This window comes from Chrysemys picta, chromosome 11 (genome assembly GCF_011386835.1).
Source record: "Chrysemys picta bellii isolate R12L10 chromosome 11, ASM1138683v2, whole genome shotgun sequence".
Classification (NCBI taxonomy): Eukaryota; Metazoa; Chordata; order Testudines; family Emydidae; genus Chrysemys; species Chrysemys picta.
In genome coordinates this window covers 18,055,220-18,075,269 of record NC_088801.1, presented here as the reverse complement: position 1 = coordinate 18,075,269, position 20,050 = coordinate 18,055,220, and the positions used below count along the sequence as shown (strand labels likewise).

Here is a 20,050-nt window from a genome sequence, read left to right as displayed (position 1 = left end):
CCTATTAGCAGCACCTAGGCAATGGCAACAGTTCAGATGGACACAGTGCCCAGCAATGGGGCAGCCGATGCAAATTTAGGGCCCAATTCTTTGAGATTTTGAGCATTCTCAATTTCCATTGCCTTCATTGGAAGCTGAAGATGCTGAACAACTTGCAAATGATAATTCAGCTTCTTGCACAATTGAGTCTTTATGGACATAAGGGCTAAAAAAGGGTCTGTGAAGAGCTGCAATGTATCATCCAGTAGGAATGATAAGAGAGAAGAGGAAAAGCACATGTTGATGGGAAAGTGTTTGAGCTGGGGCTAGATATTATTCCAGCTCCATGTTGGTAATTGAAAGCCAGCCAGGGTGTATACTAACACTTCAGATCAGTTGCCTCAGTTTTGCAGGTTTAGTTGCAGCTGATATAGAGACAACATTGGACCAAATACCTTGCTGGCTTTACTCCAATGACATCTTTGGAGTTGTTCCAGAAGAGAATTTGGCCCACTATCACCAGAGTTATTTTAACCTGACACACTTCCCACTGCCAGAATACTCGAGGTTCAGATTGCTTCTCCTGCGGAAAGGGTAGCCACGGAAGACAGATGAGAAAAATGGAGAAAGATTCAGAATTGGAAAGAGAAATGAGTACAGAAATGGAGACACCAAAAGAAAGGTCTTGATAATGACTGACCCAATGAAAATCTGTTTTGGTAATGACTTTTCAGCAGTCTGCTGTGTTAGTGCAATTTATGCACATGTTTACTCAGTCAATCTGAAAAATAAAATGGAAGTCCTTGCAATGTTTATGGAAATAGGAGTTAGCACACATACTAGTTGTTTTCCAAATTAATCAGTTCCATCATTTAACACTCACTTTTGCCTCTTTTAAAGGGTTATCAGAGAGCTAAAATCCGACATCTTACCTTTTTGCACTCCTTCAACATAAAAATGATCTGGTCAGTTTTGCTGAAAAAAAGCCCACATTTTTCTTGGGCAAAGACCTCAGATTCCCCGCTTTGGCTTGGAGCACGTTTTTATTGGTGAGTTTCAGTTCCCGGCAAAGTAATAGTTTTAACACAATATCCTTAATGCCAGCAATGCAAACAGCACCCCAAGGATCATAACGGTTCTCTTTCTTTGGGCTGTTATGAACCTTTACTACTGAAAGATCTTCTTGATGTGACCTGGAGAGGTAGCGAGGCCGTGCTGCATTAGCAAAAGCAAGAAAAATGTTTTAGAAATACAATTTTTTCCTCTGGAAAGTACATAATGTGAACATCCTTATAACAAGAGAGACAGACACAATTAAAAATAAGTAAGAATGCATCAGTGTGGTGAAAGTTAAAAAAATAAAATAAAATGAGCACTTGTGGAATTAAGACTATTACCTGTTGTTTGTATTACAGCAGCCATTGGGGAGGCCCCAAACTGGGAACTGGACTCCATTGTGACACGAACCATGCAAACATGTCAGATAAAGTCTCTATCCCGAGGGGCTTGCAATATAAGAAGAATACTATCTGAAACATTAGTGGTTCATAATTACTTGGAGTCAAATTCTGCTTGTCATATCCACTCGAGCAGTGCTATTAAAGTTAATAGATCTGCTCACTTGAGTAAGGCAAGCAAGTTTTGGCTCTCGTAGGACAGGGAAATTAGGGGTAAATTACACCAGAACTCCAAGTGTGCCCAGTACTGAGCAGAAGAAGACGTACCATCTACAGCACTAGTCAATATGTAATGATCATATTGATCAGATATCGTCAAGGTTATGCATCCAGTGTGGCTATTTCTTCACAACTGCTTTCTTATATATGATGAATGTGCAGCTTTTATGGTTTTGTGTGTGAAATAAAGAAAATATTGAGCATTATTTACTATCAGGAGTAATTTCAATGAGATTTAGCCTCATAATAAGCACAACAAATTGCATTTCTGGGATTAAGCTCTACAAACCTGGCTAGGATATGTCTTTAAGGCTGTGAATTACCTTAATGCTAAGGATACAATACAAATATCTGAAACCGATAGAGAACAGAACAAATCCCTATGAACTTTTTAGTTATTGTGTTTTGTATGAACTACATTTCTGTTTATACAATAGCAGTAACTCTTACATATACACAGTAGATTTTAAATGTAGAAAAAAATTGTGTACTTCTGACAGATTTTAAATTTACATTTTAGGCACTTTGTATGTTAACTAAGCCAGAGAGTAATTTGACTGATATTGACAGTCTTGTTTTATTCCTCATGGTGTCATCACAGTTCAGTGACTATTCTAATGAACCTAAAGAATGCTGATAAAATTGATTCCAGTATATGAAAGACATCTTACTAAGTACATGAGGAGAAAAAAAAAACAAAACCAAAACAGTATCCATGAATTGGCAAGTTTAAGCTAAAACATTTATACAGATTGCATTCATATGCATCGCTACATTTTTTCTGAAACCTTAATTGTGTTGCACCACCTCTGCTGCTATCAAAGCAAATTGTGTTGTGAATAGTAATTACCAAGGGCTTCATTATATACCGTTAGGCACTGTGTCAGTGCATTCCATTTGCCAAAAAGCCAGTGGGATGATAATTAGGCAGGGAAAAGTCTTGCAATGGGTGTTTCACAGCAGTCAGACTATATCAGATAAATTCTGCTCTCAGTTACACTGGAGTAGTTACTCCAAATTTACCCTGGTGTAATTTAGCAGGATTTGCCTGTTTCCTTGTGGGGGTACACCTCTACCTCAATATAATGCTGTCCTCGGGAGCCAAAAAATCTTACCGTGTTATATCAAACTTGCTTTGATCCACCAGAGTGCGCAACCTCCCGACCCCCCCCCCCCCCCCCCCGGAGCGCTGCTTTACCGCGTTATATCCAAATTTGTGTTGTATCGGGTCGCGTTATATCGAGGTAGAGGTATATGTACAAGTATTATTTACAAAATATTGTGTGGCAAATAATTGCAGGTCTCACTGAACACTATTTATGTAAGTGAGTAATCCCATTGGCTCTAGTGAGACTACTCATTTGAGTAAATGATAAATAATATAACAAGGTACTTTAGAAAGGAAAATTGCTATATTAGCTTGAAGATTAATAACCCCAGAGATCTGGGCTAGTTAGATCTTTTATTCCATGACTGAAATAATTCATGATTTTATTCTTCCCATTATCTAGGAAGATCTGAACGATATAGTTAAATGCAAGATACATCCCTGAATCACATGACTGCTTTGCCACATGAGTTAAGAAGCAACCACCTTGAATATTTGGATTTTTGTTTTCTTAGGAAATTAAACAATTGGATTAGGAAGAAGAGAATGCCATAATGGTTAAATTTCTCAGACCTGTTCTAGAATGGACAAGCTCTGTGGTTATTGCCTATGAATCTCAGTGGCATTCAAAGCTGCCTATTGATAAATTGTCAATTTGTATGGAATGTCAGATGATTGATGCAGGCAAAGGACACCAGGTACCATTTAGGGATTTGCTTTCTCTATTCTCTGTGTGTGTTATGAGAGATTTATTAGCAAGACTAAGAAGTTCTCCTGGTAGAGTTAGGTAGAGGGAATGTGTTGTGGAAAATGAGGTGCGGGTACGATGTCATTTAATTTAGGGCCAGATTGCGGCTGAGTTTTTATGCAGGTGTGCGTGAGTGAGGTTACACATGAGGATTGTGCATAATTGCAATCCCTGCACTCAAGGGAGCTCCCCGGGGAGGCTGTGTAATTCTGCAGCACCCTCAACACAAGGCTGTGCCTGAAAGACACAATTTAGCTCGTGGGATTCAGCTTGTTACTTGGAAGGGAATAGGGGTTCTTGGAAACTCACAAGTAACATAAACCCTTTAGCAGCTTGCAGAGATCTAAATATTTACATTCTTGATGTCTGGAGGATGCAACATAATGCATCAACCCAAATGACAATATGATATTTATATCCTGACAAAATGAGCCACTTGGTGCAATGATATCCTATGTTAGCAGCATCTGTATTTTCAGATGGAACTACTGCAACCAACATTTCTTGAAGAAATAGCTGCCACAGCTAAAGATTTACCACAGAGGCATATGTCAATGGACAAACCAAGGAAGTCTTGGTGTTTTCACCATTTATCTGCAACATTTGTTATATTTGAGATCTAGAGATAACGAATAGGTTTAGTTTCATGTCAGATGCCATTGCAATAGGAAGAAAAACTTCAACTAGGGCTGTCGATTAATCACAGTTAACTCACGCGATTAACTCAAAAAAATTAACTGCGATTAAAAAAATTAATTGCATTGTTTAACAATAGAATGCCAATTGACATTTATTAAATATTTTGGATGTTTTTCTACAATTCCAAATATATTGATTTCTATTACAACACAGAATACAAAGTGTACAGTGCTCACTTCATATTATTTTTGTTACAAATATTTGCACTGTAAATGATAAAAGAAATAGTATTTTTCAATTCATCTCATACAAGTACTGTAGTGCAATCTCTATCGTGAAAATGTAACTAACAAATGTAAATATTTTTTGTTACATAACTGTACTCAAAAACAAAACAATGTAAAACTTTAAAGCATGTAAGTCCACTCAGTCCTACTTCTTGTTCAGCCAATTGCTAAAACAAACAAGTTTGTTTACATTTACGGGAGATAATGCTGCCCGCTTCTTATTTACAATGTCACCTGAAAGTGAGAACAGGCGTTTGCATGCCACTTTTGTAGCCGGCGTTGCAAGGTATTTACGTGCCAGATATGCTAAACATTCGTATGCCCCTTCATGCTTCAGCCACTTTCCAGAGGACATGCTTCCATGTTGATGATGTTCATTAAAAAAATGGTGCATTAATTAAATTTGTGAGGGAACTCCTTGGGGGAGATTTGTATGTCCCCTGCTTTGTTTTACCTGCATTCTGCCATATATTTCATGTTATAGCAGTCTCGGATGATGACCCAGCACATGTTGTTTGATTTACGATCTGACAAAATGCAAATAAGGTACCAATGAGATTTCTAAAAATAGCTACAGCACTCAACCCAAGGATTAAGACTCTGAGGTGCCGTCCAAAATCTGAGAGGGAAGAGGTCTGGAGCATACTTTCAGAAGTCTTAAAAAAGCAACACGCAGATGTGGAAACTACAGAACCCGAACCATCAAAAAAGAAAATCAACCTTCTACTCTTGGCATCTGACTCAGATGATGAAAATGAACATGCATTGGTCCACTCTACTTTGGATCATTATCGAGCAGAAGCCATCATCAGCATGGATACATATCCTCTGAAATGGTGGTTGAAGCAGGAAGGGACATATGAATCTCTAGCACATCTGGCATGTAAAGCTCTTGAGACACCAGTTACAACAGTGCCATGTGAACGCCTGTTCTCACTTTCAGGTGACATTGTAAACAAGAAGCAGGCAGCATTAGCTCCTGCAAATGTAACCAAACTTGTTTGTCTGAGCGATTGGCTGAAGTAGGACTGAGTGGACTTGTAGGCTCTAAAGTTTTACATTGTTTTATTTTTGAATGCAGTTATTGTTTTGTACATAATTCGACATTTGTAAGTTCAACTTTCATGATAAAGAGATTGCACTACAGTACTTACAGTAGGTGAATTGAAAATACTATTTCTTTTGTTTTTTTTACAGTGCAAATATTTGTAATAAAAATTAATGTAAAGTGAGCACTGTACACTTTGTATTCTGTGTTGTAACTGAAATCAATATATTTGAAAATGTAGAAAACATCCAAAAATATTTAAATAAATGGTATTCTATTATTGTTTAACAGTTCGATTAATCGTGATTAATTTTAATCGCTTGACAGCCCTAACTTCAACCTCTCTTGAGCTGTAATTGGCAGAAAAGCTGACCATAAATTGGTGTTTCAGAGAGTAGTTCTTGGCTTGTCCTTTCTGAACTATATTATTTTGTAAACTGTTTTGTTTCCTAAAAGACTCCAACAAACTTGTCTTTCTGTCATTTTAGCAAACCAGCTTGGCAAACTATGAATGTGCATTTTCTTTTAAACTGTTTCTTTGTGTCCCTGCACTCTGTGTCCCCAATTTAGAACATATCCAAGCCTTTCAGAATAATACATTCTATAGGTCATAGAGACCACATGAGGATAACTCAGCTTCATGAGTTTTTCATTAGATCTTTGCTGTTACCTGACACAGCTGCAGTGATAAATTATCCTGGGCTCATAATGATTTGTTGACTGCTCAGTGAGATGCTCATATATTAACTTTCACACAAGGGGCTGCAGAATAAACACAGCATATTCTCTCTACTTAGGTTGTGTCAATGTGATAGCACCTTTATTTTTGGGTAAAAGGAAGCTAAGAGTTTAAATTTTAACATACCAAATAAGAAATTCGATTTACTACCATACTTCACAAGAAATGCAATTTTGTTTGTTTTTTCCACCATTTAATATGGTGCATTTAGATTTTAATTTCCTTTTGAGAGACTTAAAAATAAGGGGAAAGAGAAATATTTAGTATGCCAGCCTTTCTGAACAAACATACGACTTGATCCAGTTATTATAGAGCAATATTGTAACTTTGCCAGGCTAAATCAAATAGTATGACTTTGAAACAAATTAAGGACACCAAATAAAACCTTCCAAAATCAGCAGTTAAGGATGAAATTCCATCCTTGATATATTCCATTATATCCTGGTATTCTAAGCCTGCGTATGGTAATGAGCATCACTTCTTGTTTGTAGACAACTGCAATACTTAAGGATAATGTGGTACATTAAAAACAGAATTCCCGGACTTACCTTTGAATTTCCAGACTTTTATCTGGCTAAGTAGGACTTGACTTGACCTCTTAAAATGCAGCTATGTTTGTGCAACATCTATGAAAGGACTGGTCCTCTGTTGATATCAAGAGGAATTCTGCTCAAGAAAAAATGTGCAGGATCAGTTCCTAAACTGGAAATTGTAAACATAAGTGCCCATTTGTGGGGCCAGTTACATATTTCACACAGTGTAACATGCACATACACATAGATTGTCCCATATTTTAATGGATACAGTTTACAATAGTCACCCTGCTTTTTTTGGCCTTAAATGTATTTTTAAACTTAATTTGCCGTGTGGAAATTTCCTTTATGTATTTGTTTAAAAGAAAAAAATAAAACCATACATCATTGACTTTTAATCTAAATACTTAAAGAATTTGCAAAATGCATCTTATTGATTCAAGTGACCCTAATGGTTTCCTTGGACTTCCATGAATCTCACTCGTCAATATATGCTAAAGGACTTTTTACAAGAAAGAAGATGCTTTTCAATCACTATTAACATCTGATATATTATAAATATCTTAATATGCCACTGTCATTGTTACACTCAAGTCATTTCCCACTGCAGAGCTGTTGGTTTGAGTAGTAGACAGGTAGAAGAATGTTAGTGCAATGTTTTTTGCTACTTTTAAAAAATGTCAATGTTCTAAAAATCCTTTTGTCAGACCTCAAGCTAAGCAGATTCATGTCTGGTTAATATTTGGATGGAAGATTTCTAAGGAAAAATGGGTGCTGCAAGAAGTAATGTTAGCAAATCAGTAAATTGAACTCTTTCCTCTGAGCGTCTACTGTTCAGAACTAATGCCTGAATGTGGTAGCAGGGCTATGCTGCTGGTAGTTTATTACAGAAGAGATAGAAAACTAAGGTCCTTAAAAATGCCATGACACTCTTGAGAAGAGTAGCAGCATTAATGTCAGCAAGAAGGGTATCAGCATTAATCCCAGGACCAGGGCAGAATTTCAGCATGGCTAATTCATTACTCTCAATTCTTCAACTCTCCTGGCAATTCAGTTGGATATAGTATGCTTGTTCACTGCACTTCCATCAAGTGGTGTACTGTGCTCCTTCCCCAGAGGTGACTACACTGATCAGTTGCGAGTCAAGTGGTTCCTATATATTACGGAGCATGGTTAAGCATTTTTAAGCATTAGCTCAATGCACCTGAAGAAGGGGAGACGGCATGTACACAATTCAAAGATTCAAAAATCAGATGTAATACAGATAAAGCTACATCAGCCACACAGTGTGGTGGTGATCTTGAATGCTGTGACTTTCCAACATTTTTTTAAAATTTGAACTTTAATTCTGAGTTTCCTGCCTTTCAAATAGTTGAAAGTTTTTTTTTAAACCCAACGTTCTAAATGAGGTGATTCTCTGAAGTAACCAATAATTCTTCAGAACTTCTGCCCGCTCTTAAAGTTGTTTTGTCTGGGGGATATGTACAGTACCTATGGATGGGATTCATTGGGCAATAGCACTATGCTATATACTCATTTCTATGAACATTCACATAGAGAGAAAGAAAGAGCGCTACTATTTGCTGTGGGCCCAGTCCAATTCCCATTGTAGTCGGTGGAAAGACTCCCATGAAAAGTCTTCAGTAGGTTTTGAATCAAGCCTCATAACTGCAGTGATCCTCCTTTGTACATTTTGGCTATGTCTACACGGCACGCCTCTTGCGGCAGTATGTAGGATATGGGTAATTACATGCTACAGTGAAACACAGGCTTTGTCCGCAGGGAGCTTCTGGAGCCTTTCCCCTCTGCCGGAGTCTTTCCCTGTGACAGGGAAAGGCTCCAGCAGCTCCCTGGAGTGGGGAAAGGTTCACTGCCTGTCTTTCCCTGCTGTCTCCCTGGTGATGGAGTCTTTCCCTGTGGTGGGGAAAGACTCCAGCAGTGGGGAGGCAGTGTGCCACTACACTGCTAAAAATATCAGTGTAGTTGCGAGAGGCATTACTTACGTGAGTAGAGAACCCTCTAGGGTACGTACATCCAGAGGGTTCAGGAGTGTCTTTACTCACCTAAGCAGTGCATCACCATCTACACTGCTATTTATATCCATGCTAGTTGGGCTAGCCATATATGTACTCTGCACACCGCCAAAAAGAGAATGCCATGTACCCTTTGATATGTAATTCTGTGGACAACTTCCCATCTGGCTTGCAATTATTTAGTAATGCGAGCTGGCTCATCCAGACTTATAATAGAGAACCCATGAAATTGCATTTGCCTAGCACCTTAGTACTAACAGACTGCACTAGTATCTGGAAACATTTTATTTAGTTGCAAAGTTGTCAAGTAATTGTTTGGTTAAGATCCTCAAGTCATGCACCACTTACCAGTGGTCACAGGTTTTCCAGGGAGCAAGACAAACAGCTCAAGGATAGATTACACTGTGTTTGCTTCTGCTGGTATAACCAATGGTACAAGGCACTGGGAGCTGTGCTTGCTGGGTTGGGGAGAGAGCACTTGCAGGGGTCAGAACAACCCCAAACTGGGCAACACTGGCCAAGAAAAAGATGCAGCTAATGTGGCCAAGGCGTGCACTGATTCCGTGAACCCCCTAGGCAGTCTCTGTCCTGTGGAGCCCTTGGTATCAGTTAAAAGTGCCTTCCCCAGAATTACTAAGGGAAGGCATGGTAGAAACAATATCTTCCCTTCCCTGAGGGAGAATCCCCTTGAGGTAGAGCAGTGTCTATTGATACAGGGAAGTGTAATTTACAGTCTAGACTAGCAGGGGCAAATTGATTCCAGCACATGCATTTATATTGGCTGGGGTTTAGCCAGTCAGGAATGACAATAAAAGTTTCCCCCTAACTTTTGTTTTAAATAAAAAGTCAGCAATGTGGTCCTGTATGAAATGAAGATGTGCCATCCTGACTCTGCCACTGACTCAGTGGGTGGCCTTGGGCAAGTTGCTCAATCTCTGTGGGCCAAATCTGCTCTCAATAAATGGCACCACTCTTTCTTTACACCTATGTGAGTATAATTTGGGCCCAGGTCTCGGCTTCCCCATCCATAAAATGGGAACAATCCTACTACCTCCTGGATTTATTTAATGTGAGACACCCTATATCAATGCTAAATTATGAAATAAAATATCTAAAACACCACAGGAAGCTGATATTGAAAATAAAAAACCTTTCCACCTCATACTGAGTGTAGAAGGCTCTGATTATATTCCCTTTCACTGATTCATTCCGATGAAGTGAAATTATCAATCTAGGAGAGTTAATCAACTATTGAACTAGGAACTTTTAGAAAACGTGTGATAAAACGTCTCACTGTCCCTCTGTTTTCTCCTTTGCAAGTTTTCACTCCCCTTCAAAAATGATCTACTTTGCCTTCATTATTGCTTCTCCTCTAGAAAGCAGATTTGTCAGCGTAAAACCATGCAGGGTGATGATGACTTAATACTCCAGATCTGCATAGAATCCATCCTACTTGCTTATTCCTCCACCTAGAGGTTACTGGCAGATCTCGGGTACTCTCAAAATGCACAAAGTAGACATCTGGGAGTGGTGTGCAAAGAGGGTAAAGCGCCCAGTTGCACACCTTCCACCATGTACTGTGGTAGAGTATGCTAAGAGGGCCTGCTTAACTTAACCCAGACAGCAAACACCTACTCCAGGACTAGTGTAGCAAAGTTGTGTCCTCCTTTCCAGTAAGAAAGTCCCTGTTACCCCATCAGCAAGGACGACGCATGATATACGAGCCTCTTTGTTGGCGCTGGACCACTACAGGAGCATCCTGGCATAAAGGTGATCCTCACTGCGCCCTTTACTCAAAGTTTCAGTGGCCAGAGATTGTCAGGGGAGTGGTGGAAAGTGGCCTCAGTGCACTTCAGGATCTGACCCTCTGCTTCCGTTAGTGAATGAAGTGCTGGAATGCTGCATCTGCACCATTGCTGAACCTGCATTTCTTGACCTTAGCAGAACAATGCAATCGCATTGCAGTCCCTAAACCGAGCTTGATGTGAATGTAACATGTTCTGCCAAACTGCCAGATGGGCTGATGTCTAAATTGTTAAAAATAGTAGCACAGTGCTGTTCTAATTATAGCATCCTCAGATTGTTCTAACAGATAGGTGCCAAGACACTGAATACCAGACAAAGAAAATTGCTACTTTCTTTTAGGAAAGTTTAAAGAAAAATATATTTATAGCAATATGATTTCTACAAATATTTAGTGTTTTAAATATTGTACTGTTTTAAATTTGCTGTTGCTGTATTTTATATACTTCTTATGTACTGACTACAGAATACTTCTAATAAAGTAGATTTACTAAGAGAATGAAACTGAGTATTGCTATAAATGTATTGATATTGTAATGGATGGGCTAGTATTTAGGTGCACCACTTTTCTCTACTGGAAGGAATCAGCTGTGTGTCACATGCCCTATATTACTAACTGCAGAAGGCGAGTCTCTTCTAGTTCAAAGAGGTAGGGCCCTGTGCTTTTGGATCAGAAATAGGAGTTTTATCTCTGCTCTTGCTTTGAAATTGGGAGTGGCCATTGTGTGCATTGTAAGTCTGAACTATGACTACTTCCTGTTCAAAACGTGCTTGTTTCACTGTTGCCTCCTTCTCTCTTCATCCCCCTAACCCCCTTTGTTTGCCTTCTTCACCTGTTTCGTTTTGGCATACAACAAGATTGTATCTTTTTGGAGTAGGGACTGTCTTTGTACTTTAGTTCTGTGCATCACCTAGCACAATAGGGCTCTGATCCCTGTTTGGGGCCTCTAGGCATTACTAGATCCATGGACATCCTGTAAGATGATATTAAAACCTGAAATGTAGCTCTTCTGGTTACCAGTTGGGATTCATAATCTTCTCTTCCTTCAAGTTGAGGAAGAGACAACTGCAGCTCAGGTGTCAGGTTCCTGTGACATTACCATCTAGATTCTCAAATCTCTTCCCATCATCCTCTAATAAAGAAAGGGGATTTAGACTGGAGAGGCCTGTGCACAGAGAGACAGCTATTCTTGCCAAATCTTTTCCAACTATTGTCCAGCATTTAAGAAGTGAAAAGGAGTTGGGATTGTCTTCTGCCTTTAACCCAAACCCCCATTCTTTAGCTCCTCCATATAAATGATCATTAATGTCGTTAACTGTGTTGTTAATCAGAAGGTCTGAAAGCTCCAAATAAGCTCTCAACTTTTCTTTCTTTTCAGAGCCTGTGTTATCTTGGGTGTGATATTTCTTCTTTCAGCTGTATGTATAGTGGTCAAAGCCATCCATGACCTTGCGATGAAGTTGCTCCCAGAAGTGGTAAGGCCATTCTTTTCTTTACGATGCTCTCCTGGTCCCCAGTCCTGCAAAGGGCTGCAGGAAGGCAGACCCTGTACTCTCATGAAGCCCTATTGTATTTAGTGGAGCTCCAGCAGGGGAAGGGGCCTGCCTGTGTACACATCATTGTAGGATCATGGTCTTAAAGTGATATTTTTTCCATATTGTAAGGTATAATCTCCTGTTGAGGTACAAGTATGACCCACATTAACATTACAGGCCAATCCTGCTCACTTTAATTGTCTAAAGCTCTTGTTGAGGGCTGTAAAGTGAGTAGGTTTGGGCCCTAATGATGGTGTTCAGGTGAGGTCTCTCCAGCCCAGGTACATTTTTTAATGAAGAGAATGTTTCCACAGCACAAGACCCCACCGACTTGGGTATTTTGTTTTTAACGTGGAAAAATATTTGGGGATTGTATTTTTTGTTTTCCAGCTCCTGCCTCCACATCCAGAGACACGTGCAGGTGGCAGGAGAGAATCAGGTGAGGGGAGCATGTTTTAGCTTCCGCTGGGAGAAAGAGCTGGCTCTTCTAGGTGTCCCACCATGGGGCATCACAAAGGCTTTTCTCCTGTTCCCTGCTGCCAGTGCAGCTACAGAAGCCCGCCCAGACTATCAGAGCAGCCTTCGCCAACAGCCTCTCTCAGCTCAGTGCTTCCTCCCTTCCAACAGCACTCAGAGCCAGTCCCCCACACCCCTGCCTGTCCAAACTGGCTGCTCAATGGGAGAGCCAAAGGGCACCATTTCTATCATCAGAAGAGCTTTCCTAGTCTTGCTGGCCCAAATATTTATAGCTGAACATGTTCACAGACCAGTGCACATGCTCAAGTCAGGATTGGGTGCACACAAAGCTCTCTGACCACACCTGATTTGGGTGCTTCCAACCCCATGCATATGCAACGTAGGTGTGCACATAGACATGTGCAATGTTACTCTGAAAATTTGCCCCTGGGCATTTCTTTGCCAAATTTGCGCCAACCCCCCCCCCCACACACACACATCATCAGATCAGCACCCTGGTCACCTGCTTTAATTAGGAGATGGAGGCAGGCCTGGAAACTACAAAATACAATCTCAAACTATTCTCCATGCTTTTAAAAACACAAGTGGTCTACATGGGGTTTTATTCTATGGAAACTTCTTTGTGGTTGGGCAAAAACCACTAAATTAAAAGTCTACATGCAATACTTTATTGGGAGTTACATGCTCATCAAGAGTAGAGCAAGCCCTGGTGGGCTTAAGTATTATATTTCCGTTAATTAGCAAGAATATTCATATCTAAATATATGCTCCTGGATATATGTAACAGCAGCAAGACATGCAGGGAGGTTTCTGTAACAAGCAAAATAACCATCTTATGGCTGTATAGTGGTCTATGGCAAATAAATTTGGAAGGTTTAGCACACTTCTCTGTGGGTAAATGTCCACAGTATAAAAATCAATTAAATAAGAGAGCCCAAAGAGTGAACTGGCATGGAAATCACATTGACTAGAGATAATGCCTTTAGATTAGGGTCATCTCTCTCAAGTGGGCCTCAGTTCAAGGGACATCACTCATTTTAGTCTCAAAGTTCCTTACGATTCATACAAATTTGGTGTCTCATCACTTTTATTTTTGAAACTTCTTTACATCAGAAATAAAGACTCTTGAAAGTGGGGTTGTAAAATGATTGTGCCCTAAAGGAATGAATCTCCCAACATTTGAGGATGTGATTTTTTGAAATTTGTTTTGCACTGGAGTGAAAATACTAGAGACACACCTACCACAGAATAGTCAGTAGCCCAGTTAGGGCACTCACCTAAGAGGTGGGAGCGCCCAGATCACCAGCTGTTGGAGGTGGGGTGGTCAGTTGGTCTGTCTCTGTTTCAGGGAATCAGCATTTTCTGATGAAAAAAATGTTTCATTGAAGAATTCAAGTCTTCAGAGAAATTAGGCTGATGCCTTTCACAAGTGCGGCATTTACATACACACAGAGATAAGAGTGACAACAGGAAAGTGTAGCTGGTCTGATCTAGTGTGTGGCCACCTAATAATATGGCAAGCACCACACACACTTAGGAGTTTTCAGAATGTGGGAGACCAAAGAATTTTACCTGGAAAGCTGTTGCTGTTAAAATGCAAAAAATGATGCTGTTGATACTTATCTCTTACTGTTCAGGGCCATTTATAATATATGTCAGGAGTTCTCCTTTGCAACCCAGGAATTAAAATGGAAAGTGTGGAGACTGAGAGAACAACATTATAATAGAGATAATGCTGCCCATAATCTCCAGTGGGGAGATTTGCCTAAAGGCTACAGGACTCAAAATATGTAATGGCAATTACTACTCTTTAATAGGGACCCCTTCAGGTGATCTAGTGGCGCTTAGTTCTTCTGTGCCTGAATCTAATGCTGATTCTGTCTGTTTGCTCATATTAATAGCTCTGCTTTAGCTGCTCAGGCCCTATCCCAATGCAGACAGTTCCTCCTCCCAACTGCATGGACCTTTTCAAAGAACAAATATTATTTTCTACAGCTCCCAAAACAATATCATTAACAATGAATCAGTGTCTTCCATTAATGAAAAACCTGCTTAAATGGAATGAAATGTCCCCACCAGCATGTCCTGATGATGAGGATTGTTCTATATTGGGATCTCTATAGTGATGGCTGAGGAGGAGGAGGTTTTGTTTGCTCTTCCTTGGAGCACCAGCTAATGTGTAGTTTATATTACTGACTTATAGTATTAATTTTATTATATGTTGTGGATATATTGTCACCTAATATAGCTATAATATATGCATCTACATGGCAACTAGATTTGGGTGAATTTTTGGACAAAATTTATTTGTTGAAAAATGCAGCTTTAGGTTGACTGGTACAATTAGAGAATTAGGGTCAAATTTGGCAAACAGTTTTGGCCAAAAATTGATATTTTTTAAGAAGTCAAAATGTTTTGTTTAGACTTTTAAAAAATGAAATATTTCAACTTTTTGTTTCAATGATGTTTCACTTTGTTTTTAAATAAATTTAGCCACATTTCAAAGACAAAAAAGGTGAAAAAACACCTGAAAATTAAATGAAACAACCCGTCCCCCCCTTTCCTCCCAAAATTGTATTTTGATTCAAACTAAATGTTTTGTTTGACCCAAAATGAAATTACCTTTTTAAGTTTCAGCAAGAAAAGTGTCCAATTTGAGTTGACCTGAAATGTAATTTTTTGGATTTTTCTGTTCAGCCACCACACCAAAATGTTCTATTATTCACTCAGCTCTAGTTGCAAAGGTATTGAGTGGTACAGCATAATCTGCCCCTGTCCTTTGTGCACAGCAACACAATATCCAATTCCATGTCAAGATGGTGACTGTGAATACCATCTCTGGGGCTGATTCTAATCTTACACTGGCATTCCACTGATGTCAGTGGAGTTACGGTGGTGGTGTGAGAGCCAAACACGAAGGACCAGTAACTCCACAAAAACCAGAGGCATTACACCACTTTTTCACTAGTGTAACGAGGTCCAGATTCGATCCAGACAGTCTAATCCAATGCAAATTGCACAGGGGAGCCATGTTGCATGACTTTGTGTGTGTGTAATTTATACTCAGATCTGCCTTTCCTGGAGCAGAGGTCATACAGAGCAGAGGGTAACTTTTCAAATCGTTGTGTGAAATTTTAGCAGCATGACTCTGATTTCAAGAGGAATCATGTGGCTAAAACCCCCATATCACCACTGGAAAATGCAGCCCTTCATGTTCAAATGTTGAGTACAAAACTAGCATTGTTAGTTTGTTTTAAGACAGGGAAAGTTCAGCATGTGCAGCCCTACTCTTCATTGGGGCACAATTTGCATGGCTGTTTGTGTGGATCAAAATGATAGATTGAACCGTTGCCGGAAGTACAAAGCTTCATTTTTCATCATTGATATATACACAGTAAATTACACTGACTTTGTCAGGATTATACATACACAGCGGTGGGACAGATATAATTTCTTTGAGCTCAACTCTAATTTGTATAAATTTTAGAACAAATAATTGAAGATATGAACAAGCCTTGAATGAGAAATGTATCAAATAATTACGTATCAATTTGTTAATTATAAGCTGTCTTGATTAAATGCCTCAAAGGGTAGTCAGCCCCCTCTGAACTGTTCTGAAATAATTACGCTAACCTTATTGCATTTTCTGCCATGTATAATATGGGTCATTTCATTCATCAATTTTTAATGTGCCAGTAACATAAAAGGCATTTCCTTAGAATGAATGTGCAAGATCCTTCATCAAAGGATTGACCTGTTTTTGAAATAGATTTCAGAAAGGGAAAAATTAATAGCGCGCTTTAAGTAAAAAGAAAAACAAATGGATTTCAAAGTGTCAATGACTAAGGAATCAGCCCTCAGTTTCTTGTCATAGCTGCACGCAGAAATATTGTGTGCATGGCATTTTGCATTGGATTAGATGGAAATGTAATCTTGATTTTTTTAGCCATGTTAGATGATGGAGTTCTGCCGTAGCGTTGAGTTATCTCTTTGCTAACTCCAACCAAGACTAAATGAGTCCACGGAGAATGACAGATTTATAGGCTCATGCAAATATCCTGTTTCAGAGTCCCATCTGGTAAGGTGCGGAGTGCCAGACACTCAATGTAGCTTGATTTACAGTGGAGGATGATCTGGCCTCATTTTTATACTTGTATTTTGAGTAGGGTGACCAGATAGCAAACATGAAAAATCGGGACAGGGGTCGAGGGGTAATAGACAAGACAAAGCCCTGAATATCGGGATTGTCCCTATAAAATCAGGACATCTGGTCACCCTAATTTTGAGGCTCCTAAGCACATTTAGAGATTTCAAAAACTGATAAATAAATAACAACAAATCTTATGAAGTGGCTTGCAGTGGAATACTTTCCATGGAGGTCATGGCTTTTTGCAATACTTTTAACATTTCAAAGTCATGGTACATGCTATATTTCCTTCTTTTAGTTCCCTTACCTAATGTGCCTGGGACTGTGTACTGATTACTTAGGAAATGCCTGAAGGGCAGAAGTTGAAGTGGTAAATGAGTGTGTTTTTGTATGTGTGTGTCAGATGCTTGGCAATTTATGTTGTTCTATGTGTATGATACGAAAAAGCCTGAACAATGACCCAGCACTTTGGGAAAGTTGGGTAGTAAATTAATTATGTATAAGTTGTTACTATTCTGGGGAACAGAAGTTTGTTTAAAAGTGATTCAGAAATGAATTTGTCTCAAGTGTTGAAAACATGAGCACTATTTGCAAGGACTGTGCTATAGAGTATATGTAGTGAGTAGCATAATGAATGTTTTTTCCAGTTATTGTGGTATAAATAACAGGCAGAAACCTGCAGCTGAACCTCCCATCACAGTCAATGGAAGTTTTGCTTGTGGTGGGCCTTGGCACAATGAATGGAGCACTACTGTACAATTGTGAGCGACAGATGGCCCCTTGTGTTACTGTTAGGGGAGTTAAATTTGCTGAGCACCAGAAAGTGTTCTTGGGGTCTCTCCCCCTGCTTGTAAGACACAGTAAGTTGGTGAGACCTGTCCAGAGCAGATCCTACTACATGTTTCTCATCCACTCTTAGTTTGCGTTTATAGCTCTAATAAGTGTTTTGAAAACGCATGAGTTATTTTTGCAGATTTAGAGATTGTTTTGTGTGTATGTATATGCAGTGTGTGTGATGTGCCGGCGCATGCATACACACACACACACACACACACACAGAGGCTTGACAGAATTTGATTTTTTTATAATTTTGACAGAGGTTTATTTTGAAGCATTTTTTTCATTATCTATTAAAATTTTCACAGTTACATGGAAGAGTCAGACAATTATTTAATGACAGACACTGGGATTTAAAAAGTTAAAGTTTTAATACCGATAAAATACAAATTGTCAACATCTCATGTCAAAATACACAAAGCAAATATTCTTAAATCAAACTCTAAAGTTCTCAAGCACCGTTTTTATGACATTGCCTATTGGTAAATTGATTATTTTTTTCATCGGGTTGTGAGAGTACAGTGAAATTGACATTTACCAATAAAAATGTAATCCTTCCAAGCCTATATATACACACATACGAGCATACATATGTTTATACTGCTTATTAAAAGGTATTATTTATTTTTAATCTGCTCACTGGTGGATCCTTTTAGTCCTGTGCTGCTGTATTTTGATTTTTGGAGTTACCGCAATATAAAACGCTATGTTTTGTTCTGTGCTAATGTGGCTCTTACCAGTTGGTCCATGTGATGTCCTTCCTAAGAAATCTGGCCATTGCTGGAGGTGCAACAAAGTGGTAACATATTATAGTTCTGTAATTTATCATATGGCTTTGCAGTTTATCCAGTGCTAACACCTCCACATATATAATGTGAGTAGTTATGTAATTTATCATGTGGATACCACCTTGACATGTTGTTTAGCTATATAATTTACATGCACACTCTCTCAACAGCATTTTAATTAATACATATGTTTAGACCTAAAGATTTTCATTCCCCATTTAACTTTTATTGGCATGAGTTCTTCTTTGGTTTTTAGCTTTCGTGTCCAACTGTAGAAGTGTGATCATCCGTGTGTCATATTAATGAAGGGAGGATTACATCTCAAAGCTTTAGGAAAGATCCTAAACAGTGGCCCATGTTTCTGTCCAAAGAATAAATGGAAACTCAGTAGCTATGTTCATTTATATTTGAAGGAATATTGACACTCCATTCTTTTGATGTCATGGTGTCTGGACTCCTATTCAGTTTGCAGTAATTTCTTGATCTTGAACTACTAGAACTGAAAATATGAGATGAGAAGCATCAGAACTCAACTCGGTCTGAGCTGTCAAACACTGTCTCTGAATGTGTTAGCACTTAACCTTGGGGCTTCTCTGATGGAAATTACTTATCTTTTTGGGGGGGGGTCACCCTGTTTTAATAATTAAATACTATTGGATAATATAATTAAATAAAATGCAATAATAAAGAAAATGGTGGGTTATCACTTGACCTGATACCACACACTCTTGTCTGTTAAGAAGGCTAAAAGGACTAGCGAGGAGACTGACTGTTTTAATTTCATGTGTGGTTGTAAATCAATTTACATTTTCTACTTGTCGGTGTTTGCATTTCCCCAGATAATAGTGTAACACATGTAGTGTCAATGAAGTTTAGTGTTTGTCCTTATCAGTATGGCAAAGGACAACTTCTTGCAGGAGTAAGCAATTATCGGTCAATATTTCTGTCATTTGCTATAGCACATTGGAGAAATAACCCAGTATGTACACAAAAGGCATGTAAATTATATCAGAATTGTTTTCCTCCCCTATATTTTAGTAGATGAATATTCATTTGTAGGAGTAGTTAACCCCTAACTATGCTTCATACTGCTGAACAAGAAACGAAAGAGGAACAGGAGGTCCTATAATGTAGTAGACCAAAGGCCTGCAATTCCTGAGTTCTAATTCTGACTCTTCTACTTATTTGCTGTGTGGCCTTGGGAAATTCACTTAATCTCTCTGGGTTGAATTCAGCTGTTGCAGAAGTTGAAGCAATGTTTTCTGAGCGAATGAGAGTTGTACCTCCTTATGCTAGGGCTGAATTTGATTCTCCCATTCTAAGTTTCTCCGTTTGTAAAATCTAGAGTACAGTTACTCTTCCTCATACGGTTGGTACAAAGGTGAATTAGATAATATTTGTAATGTTCTTGGAAAATGCACTGCACTAGATAAAAGTGTGAATTGTTATTGTCATTCAAAAATGACAAAAGGTTCAAAGTATATTTTGTATCATGGTAACTAACAAATATTGTTATAAAACTAAAATCCTAACACCTGTCCCCAGGGATTAGTTCTCAAAATGATGACTGGTGAACCTCAAAAGGCTACCCAAGTGGTACAATGATAATACTTCCCCAGTTCATTGCGGGTGTTGTGACAATGTTGTTAATGTTTGAGAGGAATGTAGCTAC

At 38.9% G+C, this 20,050-nt stretch overlaps 1 protein-coding gene across 3 annotated transcripts in view; it reads left to right on the top strand.

Moving 5' to 3' along the window:
- TMEM163 (transmembrane protein 163) overlaps positions 1–20,050 on the top strand; it is a 163,000-nt gene that overhangs the window by 103,943 nt on the left and 39,007 nt on the right. For 2 of the 3 annotated variants that reach the window (XM_005286795.5, XM_005286796.5), the window contains exon 5: positions 11,973–12,069. In XM_005286795.5, the coding sequence (XP_005286852.1) occupies positions 11,973–12,069 (97 nt within the window). Of the gene's footprint in view, positions 1–11,972; positions 12,070–12,519; positions 12,569–20,050 lie in introns of all 3 variants that reach the window. The other variant, XM_042855678.2, reaches the window with a different exon arrangement.